Source organism: Arachis ipaensis, chromosome B4 (assembly GCF_059453495.1).
Source record: "Arachis ipaensis isolate K30076 ecotype BB chromosome B4, ASM5945349v1, whole genome shotgun sequence".
NCBI classification, from domain to species: Eukaryota; Viridiplantae; Streptophyta; class Magnoliopsida; order Fabales; family Fabaceae; genus Arachis; species Arachis ipaensis.
Window position 1 is genome coordinate 139394045 of NC_142439.1, and position 17932 is coordinate 139411976.

Sequence of the window (17932 nt, forward strand, 5' to 3'; positions counted from 1 at the left end):
TTATTTAGTATTTATTAATTGTCAACAATTAACAAATACTAAATAAGTCAAGTTTTGGCTTTTTTTGGTCTCCCTAGCATTACCATACTAAGAAATAGAACCATAATTTACTTTACAGAGAGATCAGCATTTAAATATATGAAGGGGTTTATATAAACACAGATACAAAATTATAAACTTGGGAAGAACGCTCCAGCCATTCATTCACTCACAGTCACCGGCCCATACCAAATCTAGTTCTCTCAGGCTATGCCGCTATAGAAACCGAGTTTCAGAATTTAAAACAAAGGGGACATGGTGAGTAAAGCTATTCATCCATTGATCTTTCCAACTACTTCATACTAAAACTGCCAAAATCCCTCATTTCTACTTATCACATTGTAACATTCCTATGCAAATTCGGACCACCCTTTTGAAAGATAGTAGCCAGGAGCTGATGAGGAGCAATAACCAATCAACAAAGAAAGCAGCACATCAAAAACTATGAAGTGAACATAGATAAGTAGCTTGAAGATCACCAAGTTGAAACTTGGAAGCAAATAACCTATCCTCATAAAAAATCTCTAATCATGTCCACAAAATACAAACTAATAAGAACAAAATATTGTAGCATCTATAATTCAAGCATTCCAACCTAGCATTATTGAGAACTATCCAACTCTCCTCAAAATTACTACTGTAACACAGAAAGATACGCATTCGAAGCTGGTAAGTTGAAAAACTACTTCTTACAGGGCTTTATTGATAAATATTTCACATGTTATTCCGTTCCCAAGTTCTGCAATCATGAACCACAAATCCAACAAGACAAAAGTCATAAATATCAAGATGTAATTGCCCCCCTTTTTTTTTAATCAAAAATGAAAATTTTCATATTGCAATGAATTCCATGGAAATTGGAGTTAAAACCCCAGTAAAACCCTTAGTCCTCATGCAATTCTCAAAAATCAACAAAATCCAGCTATAAAAATCACATAGCAGCACAAAATCAAAATCCCTAATTCAAATACTCTTGATGATGTTCCTACTCCGCAAGAACCTCGCGATTGGCGGCGTCAGCATAACGGTGATCGGAACCCTAACCGGGAACAACGCCTTGTTGCATAGCAGAGCGAGCGTGAAGGCGCCGCCGGCAGAGGCAGCGAGCTGCGCGGTCCTACTCCTGGGCTTCTCTTCGTCGTCAGCACCGTTGACCATAACAGGGTCAACGGAATCAACGGAAGAAGAGGAATTAAGGTTAGGGTTATCAGAATTATGGTCTTCTTTATCCGAAACAGCACCCATATGAAACTTTTCGAGCACGGACTCGACGTCAACGTTGTTCCTTATTGCAACGTAGAGGCCACTGATGGAAGCGGCGGAGACACTGCAGTGAACGCCCAATGCTACTTTGCCGTATTTTTTGAAGAGCTCGCGGAACCTACCACCCGCCATTACTGTACTTTTTTTAGGGTTTTGAGTTTCGATCAGGTACGAGGAGGGAGGAATTGGTTATGAAACAGTTCTGTTCTGTTGTCTGTGATTGAGTTGGGTGATGATTCCTTCTTTCGTTCTTCCAAAGAACTGTTAGGAAGATCTGTGTAGGGTTTTGCTGTGCAGGGATGACAAGAAGAAAGGGGTTTTGCATTGTTTTTTTTGGCATCGGAAATTGGGCTTATGGTCGGTTTGGGCTTCAAAGGAGGACGAGGCCTGAATAAACTTAACAAGAATTATTCAACTTGGGATGGTTGACTGGTCAGCTCACTCATCTGCCTTATGTATGCAACAATTTATTGACCCGACAGACTTTTAAATAGAGTTCAGATCCGCGACGAATTAGTTTTGGGCTACTGAATTAAAAGATATTATAGGCATCCCAAAAATGAACAAGAATTAACTCATTTGAAATATTTTTTTTTGTGACAGACTTATTTAAATTGTTCTAGTGGTTAGTTTGCTATTCTACTTAAAATAAGTATCAAAAGTTCAATTCCTACCTTATACATGCAACATACATAGTATTTCTCAATCCATAAATCAAACTGTAAAGGATTTTAGATCAAATTTCTATTTAAAAATTTGCTGCATACACAAGACAATAAGATTTGAGCCTATGAAGTACTAATTCAACTAACCTAAGTTGGTTTGGTCTTTTCTATTTAATTTGACCGAGTCTGGGTTTTAGTTAGTAGTACAAGAAATTTACGTAGTCCACTACATAGGTCTGTTTCAAATTTGGAACCAAGAAATTTCCTCAGTGACCAATTCATCATTACACTAATATTCTACGCTTAAAGTTGGTCCACGACTCAACCAAGAAATTTCCTCAATGACCAAGAAAATAAGAAACTACTACATACACTCTCCCTTAAAAGTTTCTTTGTTGAAATATATATAAGGCACCCAATTGATCATTGCACATGCAAAAAAAATGGTTATTCCAATTGGTATAAGAAAAAATTGGTTCAAATATTTTCAGTATGAAGAAGGAAAAGACACACCAAGTGACATTAGAAACATTCTTCTAATAATCTTCACTTTGGTGGCAGCAGTTACATTCCAAGCTGGGATTAATCCTCCAGGTGGTGTTTGGCAAGATGGTGAGAAAGCAGGAAGAGCAATCTATGCTTCTCAGAAGAAAGCTTATTATGTTTTTCTCATCTTCAACACTCTGGCTTTCTCAAATTCAATCTTGGTAATTCTGTCACTTACACATAAGTTCCCTTTCAATTTTGAGATTTGGGTTGCAACTATTTCTATGGCTGTCACTTATGGTTCCTCTGTTTTTGCTGTCACACCTGGGAATTCTGTTAGATTTCGTTATGTTCTAGTTACTGCTGCTGGTCCATTTGTTTTGAGAATTTCGGCTTCTATTTTTGGCTTATTGTTAAGGAAATATACTCCTCATCACAATGAATTAAGCTTAGGTCATGGTTGATCTTTGTTATGTTGGGTTAATTTTAGATTATAGAATTTGTGGCATGTTGGTTAGTTCTAGGAAGAAAAACAAACCATGAAAGTCATGTGTGGTTGGTGATTCTTGTTACAAAAATTAGTTCATACAATTGCTTCAATGAAGATTTTGTAGTTCACTTGAAGTGCTGGTCACATGGATGGTCTTTGTTACTGCCTTAAATCAATTTAAATTTATCTTATTTTATATTTATTGATTATTTCTAAAATAAATATATAATATTAGATATAATAAATATATTTTATGATCTCAATTATATCTAATTAGTTTTTTTTTTACTAAAGATAGGGAAACTCGAATCCGCAACCTCTTAGATTAGTATAAAATATTAGATATTTATTGATTATTTCTAAAATATATAATATTAGATATAATAAGTATATAATTTTAAAGGTTATATTCATAAAATTATAGATGTTAAGTTAAATAAAATAATTTTAAATTATTTTTTCTCTAACATTACTGATATTTCACAATCTCAATTATATCTAGTTGGTTGATCTGATACCAATTGTCAATAAAAAAATGTTAAAAGTGTAGCTGGAATATCTTTTAATACTGTAAATGGAACAGCAATCTACCAGTCACATGTGAAACTGAAAAGTGAAAACTGAAAATTATCCAATATCACATACTATACATTATTGAAAAACAAATAAAATTAAAAAATCACATGATAAGTTGACTGGGCTTAGTCTTCTTTGATAGGATCCATATTTGTTTTGGGTCCAGAAACGCAAGCCTTTTTGTTCTAAATTGTGTCATTCACCAAAATTTTGAAATAAGTTGACATTCTTTTTCTTGCATTTAACCTAATATTCCTGAAAAAAAAAAGCTAATATTAGAAAATTTCTAAAGTTTTTTCACCCAAAATGTTAGTTGTGAACATTCTCCTGTATTTATTTTGATAATAAATATTTATTTTTTACTTTTTAATAAAAATTTAATTTTAATATACTAACAATATATATAATTTTATAAAATTATTCAATTAGATTCATACATTCAAAAGACTTTTTAAGTAATAAGTTTAAAAATTAGTATTTTTGATAATATAATAATATATAATTATTATTTATATAATTAAATTCTTTTAATAATACTCTCCTTCCTTCTCATAACAATTATTTTTTTACATTCTAAATTTAGTAATAACTTACACATTGTTTAGATCAAGGAGTTTAAAGAGAAAATAATGTAAGGAAAAAAAATAAATGAAAATAAATTTTTCCTTGTTTAGATGAGAAAAGAAATTGAGTGAAAAAGAAAAAAATAATGTGGGATCTACATTTTTTTAAAAAAAAAAAGAAGAAAATTAATGAAAAATGTGCAAATAAAGATAAAATTATAAATTTATCCTTTATAATTACATTAATTAATTATAATTTATATATAATATAGATAAGAGTATTAATGTAATTTTATTTTGTTATAATTTTTTCTCTTCTTACTTTTTCTTTCATCCAAACAAAAAAAATATTTTTTCTTTATTTTCTTTCCATTCATTTTTTTTCATTCAAACAAAAAAAAATTATTTTTTTCTTCTCATTTTCTTTTTTCTATGTTTTTTCATCTTATATCCAAACAATGCATTAGTGTTTGAATTTATGAGAAGGATAAAGTACAAAATATCTAAAAGATTTATCTAAACTTATTTTTTTGGTTTCTTACGATATTTTTCAGTGCGATAAGTCAACGACTAATCCGTTCCGATACTAAATTCTATTTAAAAATTTGTTATTAGTCGATGAATTGCTGTATCCACAAAACGGAATTCGAACCCTCACACTTAGTTAGCTACCCTAAACCAACCAAACTTGGTTAGATTTATAGCAAACTCATTTCCAAAGCAATCGTGTACGGTTCAATTCATAGGGTGCCCCTTCATGGCTTTATAATTTTATATGTGGCACTCTCATTTGGTCAATTAAATATGGCTACGCTAATGTTTGGTTAATGAATAACAATCGGAAAGGTTCATATTGCGGTGGTTTCAACCACCATCATCATAGCCAAAGAACTTTAGCAAACATTGGCTATCGTAATTAATATCTACTATAGCAATGTTATTTTCCAACGATTGCAAAACCAAACTTTGAGCCATGGAAAAAGAAAAAGACAGAAAACCAAACGTGACTTAATATAATTCAAGGGAAGTCGTTTCCACCAATTAAATTCTATATCTTCCGTCTCATTAAAACTAGAGTTTATATGATTTAATTATTTCTAACATGTGAAAGTTAAGCAACCATTTTCCTAGAATTCTTTTTCCATCACGCAAATCCATCAATTGCCGAAAACAATAGCTATACCCATTGCAGTAGAGAAATGTTATAGGCATTAGGCAAACCCTTTAAAAAATATAGAGAAAATGATAAACAGGTCCTTGACTTTTTGTTCGCAGACATTTTCGTCCCTGATCATTGAAAAATACTTTTAAGTCCCTGACCTTCACAAAATTTGGATGAATCAGTTCCTCTATCCAAATGCCTCCGTCAGGGACTGATCCGTCCAAATATCTCCATCAGGGACTGATTCGTCCAAATTTTGTAAAGGTTAGGGACTTAAAAGTATTTTTCAATGGTCAGGAACGAAAATGTCTGCAGGACAAAAGATCAGAGACCTATTTGTCCTTTTTTCAAAAATATATGTTATTAGAAATAATAAATAAATTAGTAAGTTTTGAATTTTTATTTTTGTAATTTTCTTTAAAAAAATGATTAACTTGAAATATTCTATTTTAATTTTAAACTATTAATATAAAGTATAATAAATAAATAATTAAAAATTGCTTAATTAATAAAGTACTTAAAAAATTTAAAGAATGAAACATTTTTGTATATATATATATATATAAAATAATAATCATTTAAGCTCAATTTTTCTCATGAATTTGGCTAATTTTTTTTTTTAAATACTTGGTGGGAATATTTAATTGAAAATCAATGATGACAAGGACTTAGAATTTGATAATAAGTATGTAATGAGTGATGAAAATCATAATAATTAAAATGATAGTATTTTAATTATATTACATATCTTCGCGTATTTAGATAACTTTTCTGTGTTTAATAATCAGTCACCCCTCACCAATGGTGGTGTTATTGGAATAGCTTATAGATCCAGCAAGAGAATATATATATATATGTGGAAAGAAGCTGATATAAGTGAGAACACTTAAATATGGAATGGTAATATAATAAGAGCATGCAATGCAGCAAAATATTATGTAGAATAAGCTCGTTTGACCATTATCTACTTCTATTTTTTATTTATACTAAAGATAGTAAGGTTGGAATTATTTTTTTAAATAATATTTTTGAATATGAGAGTTAAATATAAAATATTTTAGACTCGAACAAAATAAATAAAAGGCAAGCAAGACTAGTTTTTAGTTCATTAGTTTCAAAGCAAAAAAGCTTGCCAGTAAATTAAAACATATATACTTATATAGTGTCGGTTCCTCATTCAATCATTCACTTTTAGTTGAATTAAATTAAAATAGAAATGCAAAGCTCCCAAACGTAGCGTCGGCATTGAAAATTATTAGAAGAGGCTGAGCTGTAAATAGAATAGGAAGTGAGTTTGGCTAACTCGTAAATCAACTCCAATTCAATTTATTAACAACTTATAAATTATATATATTATTTATTATATAAAATTTGCTAATATATAGTATTGTTAGAGAATTATTAGAATCAATTTAGATCAATTAGTATTATTTATATTTGTATAATATATCTGTATATTAATTGTAGGATTCTATGCTTTTATTACTTTGATTCATCTAGCACCTATAAATATCCCTTATATATTGTACTTTTGATCACACTGAACAATACACAAAAACACTTTCCTCATCTTGGTCTCTTGTTTCTAACATGGTATCAAGAGTCTAAAGTTTTTGTTTCAATAAAATTTTGTTCATAGTCTCCTTATTTTTCTCTTCCGACAGTGCCTCTTTGCTCTTGTTTTTCGATCTATTTCCGACGCTTTGGTTCGTCACCTCCGGTATCATAGTGTTCTTCTCTTCGTCATGTTTCTAACGCCGCCAGAAGCCTCCGGACGCGCCCTCACGCGCCGCTGGAACCTTGCTATGCCCACCTCCATTGTTTCTCATTCCAGAAGCTTCAGCAGCCGTTGGATCTTGGTGCCGATCGCACGATCCTGGCGCTTCCACGTGTCGCAACGCAAGCTATCCTTGATATCCAGTGACCCGCGAACAACCCGACCCGGTCCGCTAGTTGACCCGCGTTCCACCTCACCGCCAGTGTGTCATCTCGCTCCTCTCCTCAGGTGCCGCCACGTGTCATCGTTTCGCTGACGTGGCTGACAAGCGGGACCCTCCCTAAGGTTTTTTTTGTGAGCTCTTTCCGATTTTGCGCTTTGTTTTCTCGTTTTCTGCCCCGAATTTGTAGTTTCTTCTCCCTTTTGCTATTATTTCTATTACTATGGAAAAACCGGATGTCTTTCAGCCTATCCCTGTTATCCTTAATGGCTCCAACTATGCACATTGGGTTGAAGCTATGCGAGAATTTCTTAAAGGGCGAAAATTATGGCGATATGTGACTGGTGATATTGCCTGTCCTGTTAAGCCAAATGTGACTGACAAATCCAAAGATGGTGCCTCCAAATCCAAGGAGGATGCTAAGAAGGACTTTGTAGAGAAATTGGAAGATTGAGATAGTAAAAATCATCAGATTATCACTTGGTTCCGCAACACTTCTACTCCTGGAATTCATTTACAGTTTGGGTGTTTTGAAACTGCTAAAGAGGTATGGGATCATTTGGCAAAATGTTACACTATTTCTGATCTCTCTCATCAGTACCAACTGCTTAAGGAACTTCATAGCCTTAAGCAAGAACGTGGCCAAGCAATTTTTTATTTTCTTGCTCAGATGGAGATTATTTGGGATCAGTTGACCTCTTGTGAGCCTGTTCTTAAATATCCCGCTGATGCTAAGGCATATGAGGATTATCAGAACCGGACACGTCTCATCCAATTTCTTATGGCACTTACTGATGACTATGAGCTGGTTAGGGCTTCTCTTCTTCATCAGAATCTCTTGCCGAGTCTTGAAGATGCTCTTCCTCGTCTTAAGTCTGAAGAAACACGCTTGGGATTGCTTCGTTCTAAAAGTGAAACCGTCTTTGCTGCCACCGACAGAAAGGGCAAAATCTGTCGAAACTGTAACCGGCCTGGGCATTCCTTCTCTGACTGTCCTTCTATTGAATGTCGTAAGTGCAAACAAAAAGGCCACATTGGCTCTAATTGCCCGAAACTGTTCTGCCATTATTGTAAGCTCTCGGGTCACTTGATTGCTACCTATCCTACTAGACCACCACGTTCAGATTAGAGCAAGTATCAACCTCGTCCCAACAACTCTCTGCATGTGCCTGCCTCTACTGCTACTGAGTCCACCCCTTCCACATCTCTCAACACACCTTCTGTCAATACTGCTAATGGTTCCCTCTTGCATGCAACACATCATGGGATTATTTCACAGTCCAATATTCATCTTTCTAATACTTATTTTATTCCAAAATTGAATTTTAATCTTATCTCTGTCGGTCAGCTTGTTGAACTCGGTTTTGATGTCACTTTTTTTATTTCTGGTTGTCGTGTGCAGGATCGTCGGACGAGAAAGATCATCGGGACTGGTTGTAAGGTCGGACGTTTCTTTGAGCTCGAGGACCTTCATGTTCCCTCTACGTCAAATCTCTGTGTTGTTTCCTCTCCATCTACTCTTCACTTGTGGCACCGTCGTCTTGCCCATAACTCCTTAGGAAAATTGTGTCCTCTTATATCTACGGGTGTTTTAGGTCAAGTTCAAAATGAGTCTTTAGATTGCATTTATTGTCGCACTGCAAAACAACCTGCCTTATCCTTTAATAATAATTCCTCTATTGCTTGCTCTCCTTTTGATCTTATTCATTCTGATGTTTGGGGCCCGCTCCCACCGCTTCTATGAGAGGGGCTCGATATTTTGTCGTCTTTATTAATGATTATTCACATTTTACTTGGGTTTATTTGATGACTAATCGTCATGAGTTGCCTCAGATTTATATTAACTTTGCCACTATGGTTCGAACTCAGTTTTCAAAGGTCATTAAAATTTTCAGACGTGACAATGTTATGGAATATCGTGACTCCAAACTTTTAAATTTTCTCGTTGAACAGGGTACTTTGTCCGAGTTTTCTTGTTCTGGTACCTCTCAACAAAATGGAAGAGCTGAGCGTAAACACCGTCATATTCTTGACTCTGTCCTGCGATACTTATTTCCTCTTCCTGTCCTGAGCGTGCTTGGGGGTGAAGCTGTTCTCACTGCTGTTCATGTTATCAATAGACTCCCTTCTTCTGTTCTTGGTAACACTACTCCCTTTGAGCGTCTTTATCGTACTTCTCTTGATTATAGTTCTCTCCATGTTTTTGGTTGTGTCTGTTTTGTTCTTCTCCAGCCTCATGGACACAATAAGCTTGAACCTCGGGCTCGCATGTGTTGTTTTCTTGGTTATGCTTCTGAACATAAGGGTTATCGTTGTTGGAATCCTATCTCTTGCCGTATTCGTATATCTCGTCATGTTGTCTTCTGGGAGCATCACATGTTCTCTAGTTTTTTCTCTTTTGAGTCCATTCCTTCAACTCCATCACAGTTTTTTACTAACCCAAATGTTGATCTCTTTCCTAGTGATGATACTATAGGGGGTCTACCCCAAGTCCATCCCTCGAGGCCCCTGCTCTTCTGCCTTTTCCATCTCCCGATGATTCCAGCCTGGACGGCGATCCCGCTCCTACCGTCATGCCTCCTCCTCCCACTCGTTCTTCTAAGGTAAGGAATCCACCTCCTCATCTTCTTGAACCTAAGTCATTCAGAGAAGCCTCCACAAATCCAAATTGGCAACAAGCAATGCAGGAAGAAATACAGACACTTGAAAAAGCACACACTTGGGATTTGGTTGATCCTCCTTCTGATAAGGAAGTTGTGGGCAGTAGATGGGTATACAAGATCAAGACTCGCTCTGATGGCTCTATTGACCGTTATAAGGCACGTTTGGTTGCTCAAGGTTGTACGCAAGAGTATGGTATTGATTATGAAGAGACTTTTGCTCTTGTCGCTTGCCTTATGTCTGTTAGAGCTCTCCTTGCCATTGCCGCGATTAAAAAATGGTCTCTCAGTCAGATGGATGTGAATAATGCATTTTTTAATGGGATTTGAAAAAGAAAGTCTATATGAAACCACCTCCGGGATATCCTTGTCCTTCTAGTAAGGTTTGTCTCCTTCGTAAGGCACTTTATGGACTTAAGCAAGCTCCTCGTGAATGGTTTGACAAGTTCAGCACTACCATATGTAGTCTTAGTTTTACTTCTAGTCCTCATGAGAATGCCCTTTTCATTCGTAAAAGCGAACGTGGAGTTGTTCTTCTACTTTTGTATGTTGATGACATGATCATTACTGGAGATGATGTTGATGGTATCTCTGATCTCAAGGCCTCACTTCACCGTACCTTTGAGATAAAAGATCTTGGTTCTCTCAGCTATTTTCTTGGTCTCGAGGTCATCTCCACAAATGATGGCATTTATCTCTCTCAGGTTAATTAAGTATGCTTCAGATCTTCTTGCTCGCGCTGGGATTACAGATAGTCGCACTGAGTCTACTTCTCTTGAGCCTAATGTTCGATTTACCCCTATAGATGGCATTGTTTTGGATAATCCGACTCTCTATCGACAGTTAGTTGGAGGTCTCGTCTACTTGACTGTCACCCGACCAGACATTGCCTATCCAGTTCATGTCCTTAGCCAGTTCTTGTTAGCTCCTTGTACTACTCACTATGCGGCAGTTCTTCGCATTCTTCGCTACATCAAGGCACTCTATTTCATGGCCTTTATTTTTCTGCCCATTCCTCTTTAACTCTTCAAGCATACTTCGATGTTGATTGGGCTAGTGATCCCACTGATCGTCGTTCTACTACTGGTTACTGTTTGTTTCTTGGCGACGCTCTCATTTCTTGGCGTGCTAAGAAGCAAACGTTCACTGTTCGCTCAAGCACAGAAGCTAAGTACCGTGCCTTCGCTGACACTACTGCTGAAGTTATCTCGATTCATTGGCTTCTCGAAGATCTGGGTGCTCCTCAGTCATTCCTTACTAATATTTTTTGTGATAACCGCAGTGCTATTCAGATTGCCCATAATGATGTGTTTCATGAACGCACCAAACACATTGAGATTGATTGTCACTTTGTTCGGCAACGTATCCTTATTGATGCTGTTTGGTTCATTGCTGTTGGAACACTGGATCAGACTGCTGATATCTTCACGAAAGCTCATCACCCGACTCGTTTTCGGACTTTGTTATCCAAACTCAAGCTGATATCCTTAGCTCCCACTTGAGTTTGAGGGGGGATGTTAGAGAATCATTAGAATCAATTTATATTAGTATCGTTTATATTTGTATAGCATATTTATTTATTAATTGTAGGATTTTATGCCTTTATTACTTTGATTTATCTAGTACCTATAAATACCCCTTATATATTATACCTTTGATCACACTGAACAATACACAAAAACACTTTTCTTAGGTTGATCTCTTGTTTCTAACAAGTATTTATTTTATATTTTTAGTTTATGCTAATATGTCTATATTCATTTTATTTAAATTTGATCATGAATTTATATAAGTTTATGAATTTATGGTAAATTTAACTTAAACTTTACAATTCTACACGATTGTAAACGAGTCAAATTGTGAATCGGATTTAATTTTCATGAAATAAATTTAACTTTGACTAGGATTTACTCAATTCGCCTTGCTTCCATCTCAAGTTGTATGTTACTAGTAGCATGAAAATGTATAAAAATTATGGAGTTGTTAAAATTAAAACTTCAATACTATTGAATATGATTGATAATAAGTACAGCAATTTAAGTTTTCTTTACCTTTACAACAATTTTTTATTTAATTATTCTTTTAGTTCTATAATTTTACTAAATTTATAATTAAATTTTTGTATTTTTTTAATTAGGTTCTTACATTACTGTTTTTAGTTTTGAAATAATTAAATTTTTTTGTATTAAAAATGTTAAAATAATTAATGAAATATTTTTTTAAAACAATATGTGATCAAAGATTTAGTTAAATTCTTGATTTGAGATAATTTTAATTTGTAAAAAAAATATTCTATTAATTTTAATATTTTTATATTAACAAAAATCTAATTATAAAATTAAAAATAACGTAATGACTAATTCAAAAGAAAAACATAATAATTTAATTATAAATTTAATAAATTATAAAAACTAATAAAATAATTAATTTTTTTATAAGCACATTCCGTAGATATTTATATTCAATATCCACAAAAAGATTTTTTATATGGCTCATGAATTTTAAATCTAAAAAATAGATTGGTGTCAACCATTCTAAATAGCAAAGAAGAAGAAGAAAAAAGGGAAACCGACCAAACAGTGAAGGTTTGTGGTTGGTGCCGGCACTCCAAATAACACTTTGCAACTTTGGTTTCTTTCTCTCTCCACCACCAACCATAAATTCTGGTTCTCTATTATAAATTATTGCACATGTTCTTTCCTTCTCTTCTCATCAATCAACACTTACACACAAACAACTGTCAATTACCACAATCTGTCTTCCCTAGCCAATAAATTAATTTAATTAATTAAAATAAAAAACACAAACAAACAAATAAATACATCAAATTAAAATGGTACCTCTTAATGTACTGTGCACATCATTCTTTTGTCCCCTTTCGGCCAAACTGGCTTATGTACCCACCAAAAATAAATATTTACAAAATTAAGCACGTTACATTTTTTTTGGGATAATATTATTATGATACGTTATATTGATTTTAGTGCATCATGTACTATAATAACCTAATGGTATATAAGATTATTTCAATCATGGTAGTTTTTTTAATTTTTTGGGTAAAGTATATATTTTTTTTTAATTTGTCAAAAATTTTAAAAATATTTTTTATTTTTTTTGTTTTAATTTTGTTCTTAAAATTTTCGATTTGTATCAAATATATTCTCATAACTAAATTTTCAGAAAGTTTAAGATCAATCTAATAATAATACATGACAATTAAATATATCCTGATAACTAAATTTTCAATTTTACCTTGTGAAATTATTGTTAAATTAGTTTTAAATTTTTTAAAAAATTAGCCGTCAGGATATTTTTGATATAATTCGAAAATTTTTAGAACAAAATAAAAATTAAAAATATTTTTAAAATTTTTAATAAACTTCAAGGACAAAAAGTATGTTTTATTCTTATTTTTTTTTTATTAATTATATCCCAAGTAGTAGTTCAGTTGGTGTATGTTTCTAAATTTCTTTCCTTTTATTTACATTACAATAACAAAAACAATGCAATTGCAAATTGTATTTAAAAATTCCAATAGTGGTGGATAAGAAGATACAACGAATTAAATTATTATTATACTCAAAGACTTTTCTAGCCAGACTGTAAAGAAGAGACAACAATTATCTGTACATTGCCAAGAATGCTTCATACAAGAAATTCAGAGATGCAAAAAGAGTTAAAAAAAATATTATTAAATTTGGTAAAAGATAAAAAAGAAGAAAGAATTGGATAGAGAATGTGAGAAGTAAGCAAATTAGCAAAGTAGTCCACAACTAAATTATAATTAATTTTTGCCAATATGTAATTGCATTGTCACACTACTACATCTTCAACTACAACTAATCAATATACTACATACTACACAAGCATTGAGAAAATGCATGAAAATAAAATTTAAAATATCAAACAGCTAATTGTTGTTGTTGTTGCTGCTGTTGATTTTGATGGGAAGATTCATCATCATTGAAGCACAAATGGGTTTTTAGAGATTTTCCTAAACTTAGGGAAGAAGAATTTTCAAAATCCAGCTGAGGTTGCATCATAAGCATTTCTTTTTGGAGATGGGCACAATATGCTTGGAATGTGCCAGGTGTCACATTTAAATGGAACCCTAAACCAAATAAGAAGTCAACCTCAAGAAAGTTCATCTCTATTGTGGTGATTCCTCCAACTTTTGCATAGTAAGCATTGTTGTAGTACCTGTTGATTTCAAATCACATGGTCAGCAATTTTTGAATTAAAAAAAAAAGAAAAGTCTAGGAGGCGAGCAACTTTATTAAATTCTGGTTAGCATATAACCAGCAAAAAAAAGTGAGCTATTGGATAAAATCTCACACAAATTTCACATCATTAAAATTATGGTCATTTGATGGCTATAAATCACAAAAACTGTGGTTCCCCTAGCACTCCTTTTAAAAAAAATATTTGTAAAGCAATTATCTTCAAAAAGTTAATAAATAAATAGTTGGTAATTATAGTAAAAAAAAGTGATCAATTTTAAAAAGTAGAAAAGAAAATAAAGTTGAGAAAGATATATAATAAACGAGATCCACATTATAATTGTGTATTTATAAAAAAAATGTCAGATAATATTTTAATTGTAGAAATATCATATTTAATTTGTTGTTGAATAGAATGTGATTTTTTTATATTTTGTTTTTAATTTAAGATATTAGCATGCCAACCATTAATGATATAATTTGTCCCTTTTAAGTTGGATGTCTCTATGCTAATTCAACTCCAAAATTATATATATATTTAATTTGAGAATTTGATAAATCATTGTACACAAAAGGTAGATGCTAGGGTGCATGCAATAAAATGGTGGGGTCACATGGGTGGGTTGTCTCTGTCTAATGGTAATCCAGCCTGGACATATGGTATTATTCACAAGAAACATTATATTCTTTAAACAAGTAAGGTCTTTATCAAATTTACAACTTTGTGTTATATAATTATGGTAGAAAATAAAAATTCAATAAGTTTTGATTAATAGGGTAACAAAATGCAAGATCTATCTAGGCCTTTTCAGAGTAAAAAGAATGATGTGTAAAATTTCATGGATAAACTCTTACTATATATAATTTTATTATTAATTATTATTTCTACCTTAATGCCAAAAAACATATCTTTAGAGGTGAAATAATTCAAAATCTAACATTGAGAAACAAGGATTTTCAAAACACATGCTTTCATATGATTAGGTGTATCTATAACTAACACCATCAAATTAAAGAATCCCCATAATTTTTGTTAAACATGCTCATCAAAGGAACATTGAAACTTGAAAGAAAGTAGTAAACTTGATCATCCAATAATTCATGATTAACATTAATTAATAATTAAGATACTTACATGTCATCCATGAATTTAGCAGCTACCATAACACTGGTAATTAGTAACCTATGAACATTGAAGGAGTTGATTGGCAAAGAGGGTTGTCTCTGAGTGAATCGATCAAGATAAACATATGCAACAATGTAGCAAGAAGGACTACAATTTGCATACTTGAAAATCCTCTCAAGATAGCTCTGAATTGATATGGTTGGTCTTGTTAATCCATGGAAGACAGAGATCTTCTGATGCAAGAGTTGTTGCTGGTTATGATCATTGGATTCAGCTACCCTTTTGAGCAGAGAAGAGAGGAAAGCTACCACCTTTGGCATCACACTTGGATTCTCAAGCTCTGCCATGGATGCTGATAGGCCAATTCTTAGTTAGGTACAGGAATGCTTGGAATTTTGATGTCTGGTAGTGTGGTTATATATATATACACATAAAGTTTTATGTAAAGTAAAACTAGTGATATATAAGGTTGTTAATGGTTGGTACTTTTCTTGGCCAAAATGCCCCTTTGTAATTTAAATTAGGACAGTGCTATTGGGACAACAAAAACATGTCCAACAAATTATTATTAAAATACTTAATTGAAAATTACTCGTATGAGTATGTTTCCATATGATTTAATATATTTGACTAAAATATTTAATATTGTTACGACTCTAGGTCGTGCGTAAACGGCTCATTTAAGGACGAACACGTCCAAATAAAAAATGTATCCATCAATCAGGAGAGAATTAAATAGAAATTCTTTTTAGATCTTTAGTCACTAAAAAATATAAATACAAGGTGAAAGTCTTCTTGAGGTATCTTTTTTAACCCTAATTCTTATACCTCTTAAACCCTAAATTGATTTGATCGTCAAAATTCTTATAGGTACACTATTTTCATATGATTTTATGGCGAACTGATAAATCTCATTTCTAATCTCTTTTTAATACTATGAATAGTTTTACAGTAGATAAGATATAATACATGTTCATATCTCAATTATCATCTTTATATGAAAATATTTTCATATGAATAATTATCAAATTATACTACGTACTTTAATTATTCTTTCTGTGAATTTTATTTTTGTTTCTACTTAAAAATTATAAAGTATGTCAAAAATGATCAATTTTTAAATTAAAATTACAAATTTTATACACGAATTACTAACTAAAAATTATTTATTTAGCACAGATCAACCTTCATTAGTTATGTAAATAATACTTTTGTTTAAATTAAGACATGCAAGTTGGCATTTGTTGTGGCTTATGTCCTTTTCGGCTTAAAAAGTTTTTGGTTATTGAGTTGGGTAATGATTTTCCTTTTAATTTCAAAACTTGACTTGCAAAAGAGGGAAGGGGGGGAGGGGGGTGTAGGTTGTGTTTATTGTGAATTTTGATGTCTCTTTCTTGCAAAATAAAACTAAATTGTGGTTTTCCGGTGATTAATTTTTTGACAATGGAGATGGTATTCCATACCATCATGTGATTACATGTGAGAAATTTGAGAATGTAATGTAAAGGGTCCCACTTTATAGGGGGACCTTAGCATGTGTTTTGATTCTAGTACAAGTGGGTAACATAACATGGATTTGCTATGTTGTTGGTCCATAGCAAATAGTATATATATGCTACTTTTATTTTGTTCCTACTTCTTTGCACACCCCTAAACGAAAGAACAAATTAGGATAATAAAGCTATTCCTTTGGGTTTTCAAACATTGCTTCATGTGATCCAAATCAATTTTCTACCTTCAATAATAAAGTTGCTCATCACTATTATTCTTTTAAGGCTTATCAAGGGATCTAACCTTGATTAGATTAAGAGATTTGGCATCTAATTAAAGGATAAGAAGTAAGAGTTCATTACTTTGCTTACTTGTAGCTAGGTATTAACTTGTGGGTAATTGTGAAGTAAACTCACAATTACTTACATCTTGCAATTAATATTGTGAATTCAAGGTTGCTTTTTATTTATTTTTTTTAAATTTTATTCAAGGTTGCCTCATATAAATTTTATTATTTTTACAGTTCTTTTATAAAATCTTAAAAAACAAACAATAAAAACGCAAACTACACACGCTCAAATATATTTATTTTCTATTTAGAATATACCGGATATCGAAAATATTTGATAATAAAAAATAATTAATAAAAAATAATTACCATCATTTGTCTTATTTAATGAATGTTAAATAAGTCAATTCTGACTTTTTTTTTTTGTCTTTCTAACATTATCAATAACTTTAAAACAATGATTAATTATTTATTGAGATAAAAGGTTTTTACCACAATTTTTTCTTACAAATCACTATATATATTAACTATCCAAATGTATTAGGTCTCATGATTATTTGTAACATTCTCTACGGACACAAAAAATGATTTGAATTAATCATCAATGTGAAACATTAAATTGATGACCGAGTCTCAAATCAAATAGTAGATTACAAGGAAGCAAGTGGTTATGATAAAAAGTACAGCTAGAATGAGATGGAATTTGGTTGCAAATGATACATAACCCAGTTGGAATAATTGGCTGTAATTGGAAATAGAAAAATGGAGCATTTTACTTTTTTGCATGTACCCTGTGTGTATCTAACGTGCTACACGTACATCAAGAAAACTAGCAAAAGATATTTTGACCCACATCCTCATATTATACATACATATAAATATATAATGTATGAATAATGATTGGCAGACTTAATTTATTTTTTAATATTTAAATAAATGAAAATTTAAATATATATTTTAAAAAA

At 32.2% G+C, this 17932-nt stretch overlaps 3 protein-coding genes across 3 annotated transcripts; 1 reads left to right on the forward strand and 2 right to left on the reverse strand.

Moving 5' to 3' along the window:
• Positions 1-713: 713 nt before the first annotated feature.
• Positions 714-1678, reverse strand: LOC107635213 (transmembrane protein, putative (DUF1279)). Its single transcript, XM_016338614.3, has one exon. It carries the CDS (start codon positions 1432-1434, stop codon positions 1003-1005), a length of 432 nt encoding a protein of 143 aa, XP_016194100.1. The 5' UTR covers positions 1435-1678; the 3' UTR covers positions 714-1002.
• Positions 1679-2359: 681 nt separating this feature from the next.
• On the forward strand, positions 2360-3143 carry LOC107638107 (uncharacterized). Its single transcript, XM_016341279.3, has one exon. The coding sequence runs from the start codon at positions 2411-2413 to the stop codon at positions 2915-2917; it is 507 nt and encodes a 168-aa protein (XP_016196765.1). The 5' UTR covers positions 2360-2410; the 3' UTR covers positions 2918-3143.
• A 10452-nt stretch (positions 3144-13595) lies between these two features.
• On the reverse strand, positions 13596-15617 carry CYCP4;1 (cyclin p4;1). Its single transcript, XM_016341280.3, has 2 exons — positions 15197-15617; positions 13596-14041 (listed from the first exon to the last, which is right to left on the reverse strand). Exons 1-2 carry the CDS (start codon positions 15532-15534, stop codon positions 13744-13746), a joined length of 636 nt encoding a protein of 211 aa, XP_016196766.1. The 5' UTR covers positions 15535-15617; the 3' UTR covers positions 13596-13743.
• Between the last annotated feature and the right edge of the window lie 2315 nt (positions 15618-17932).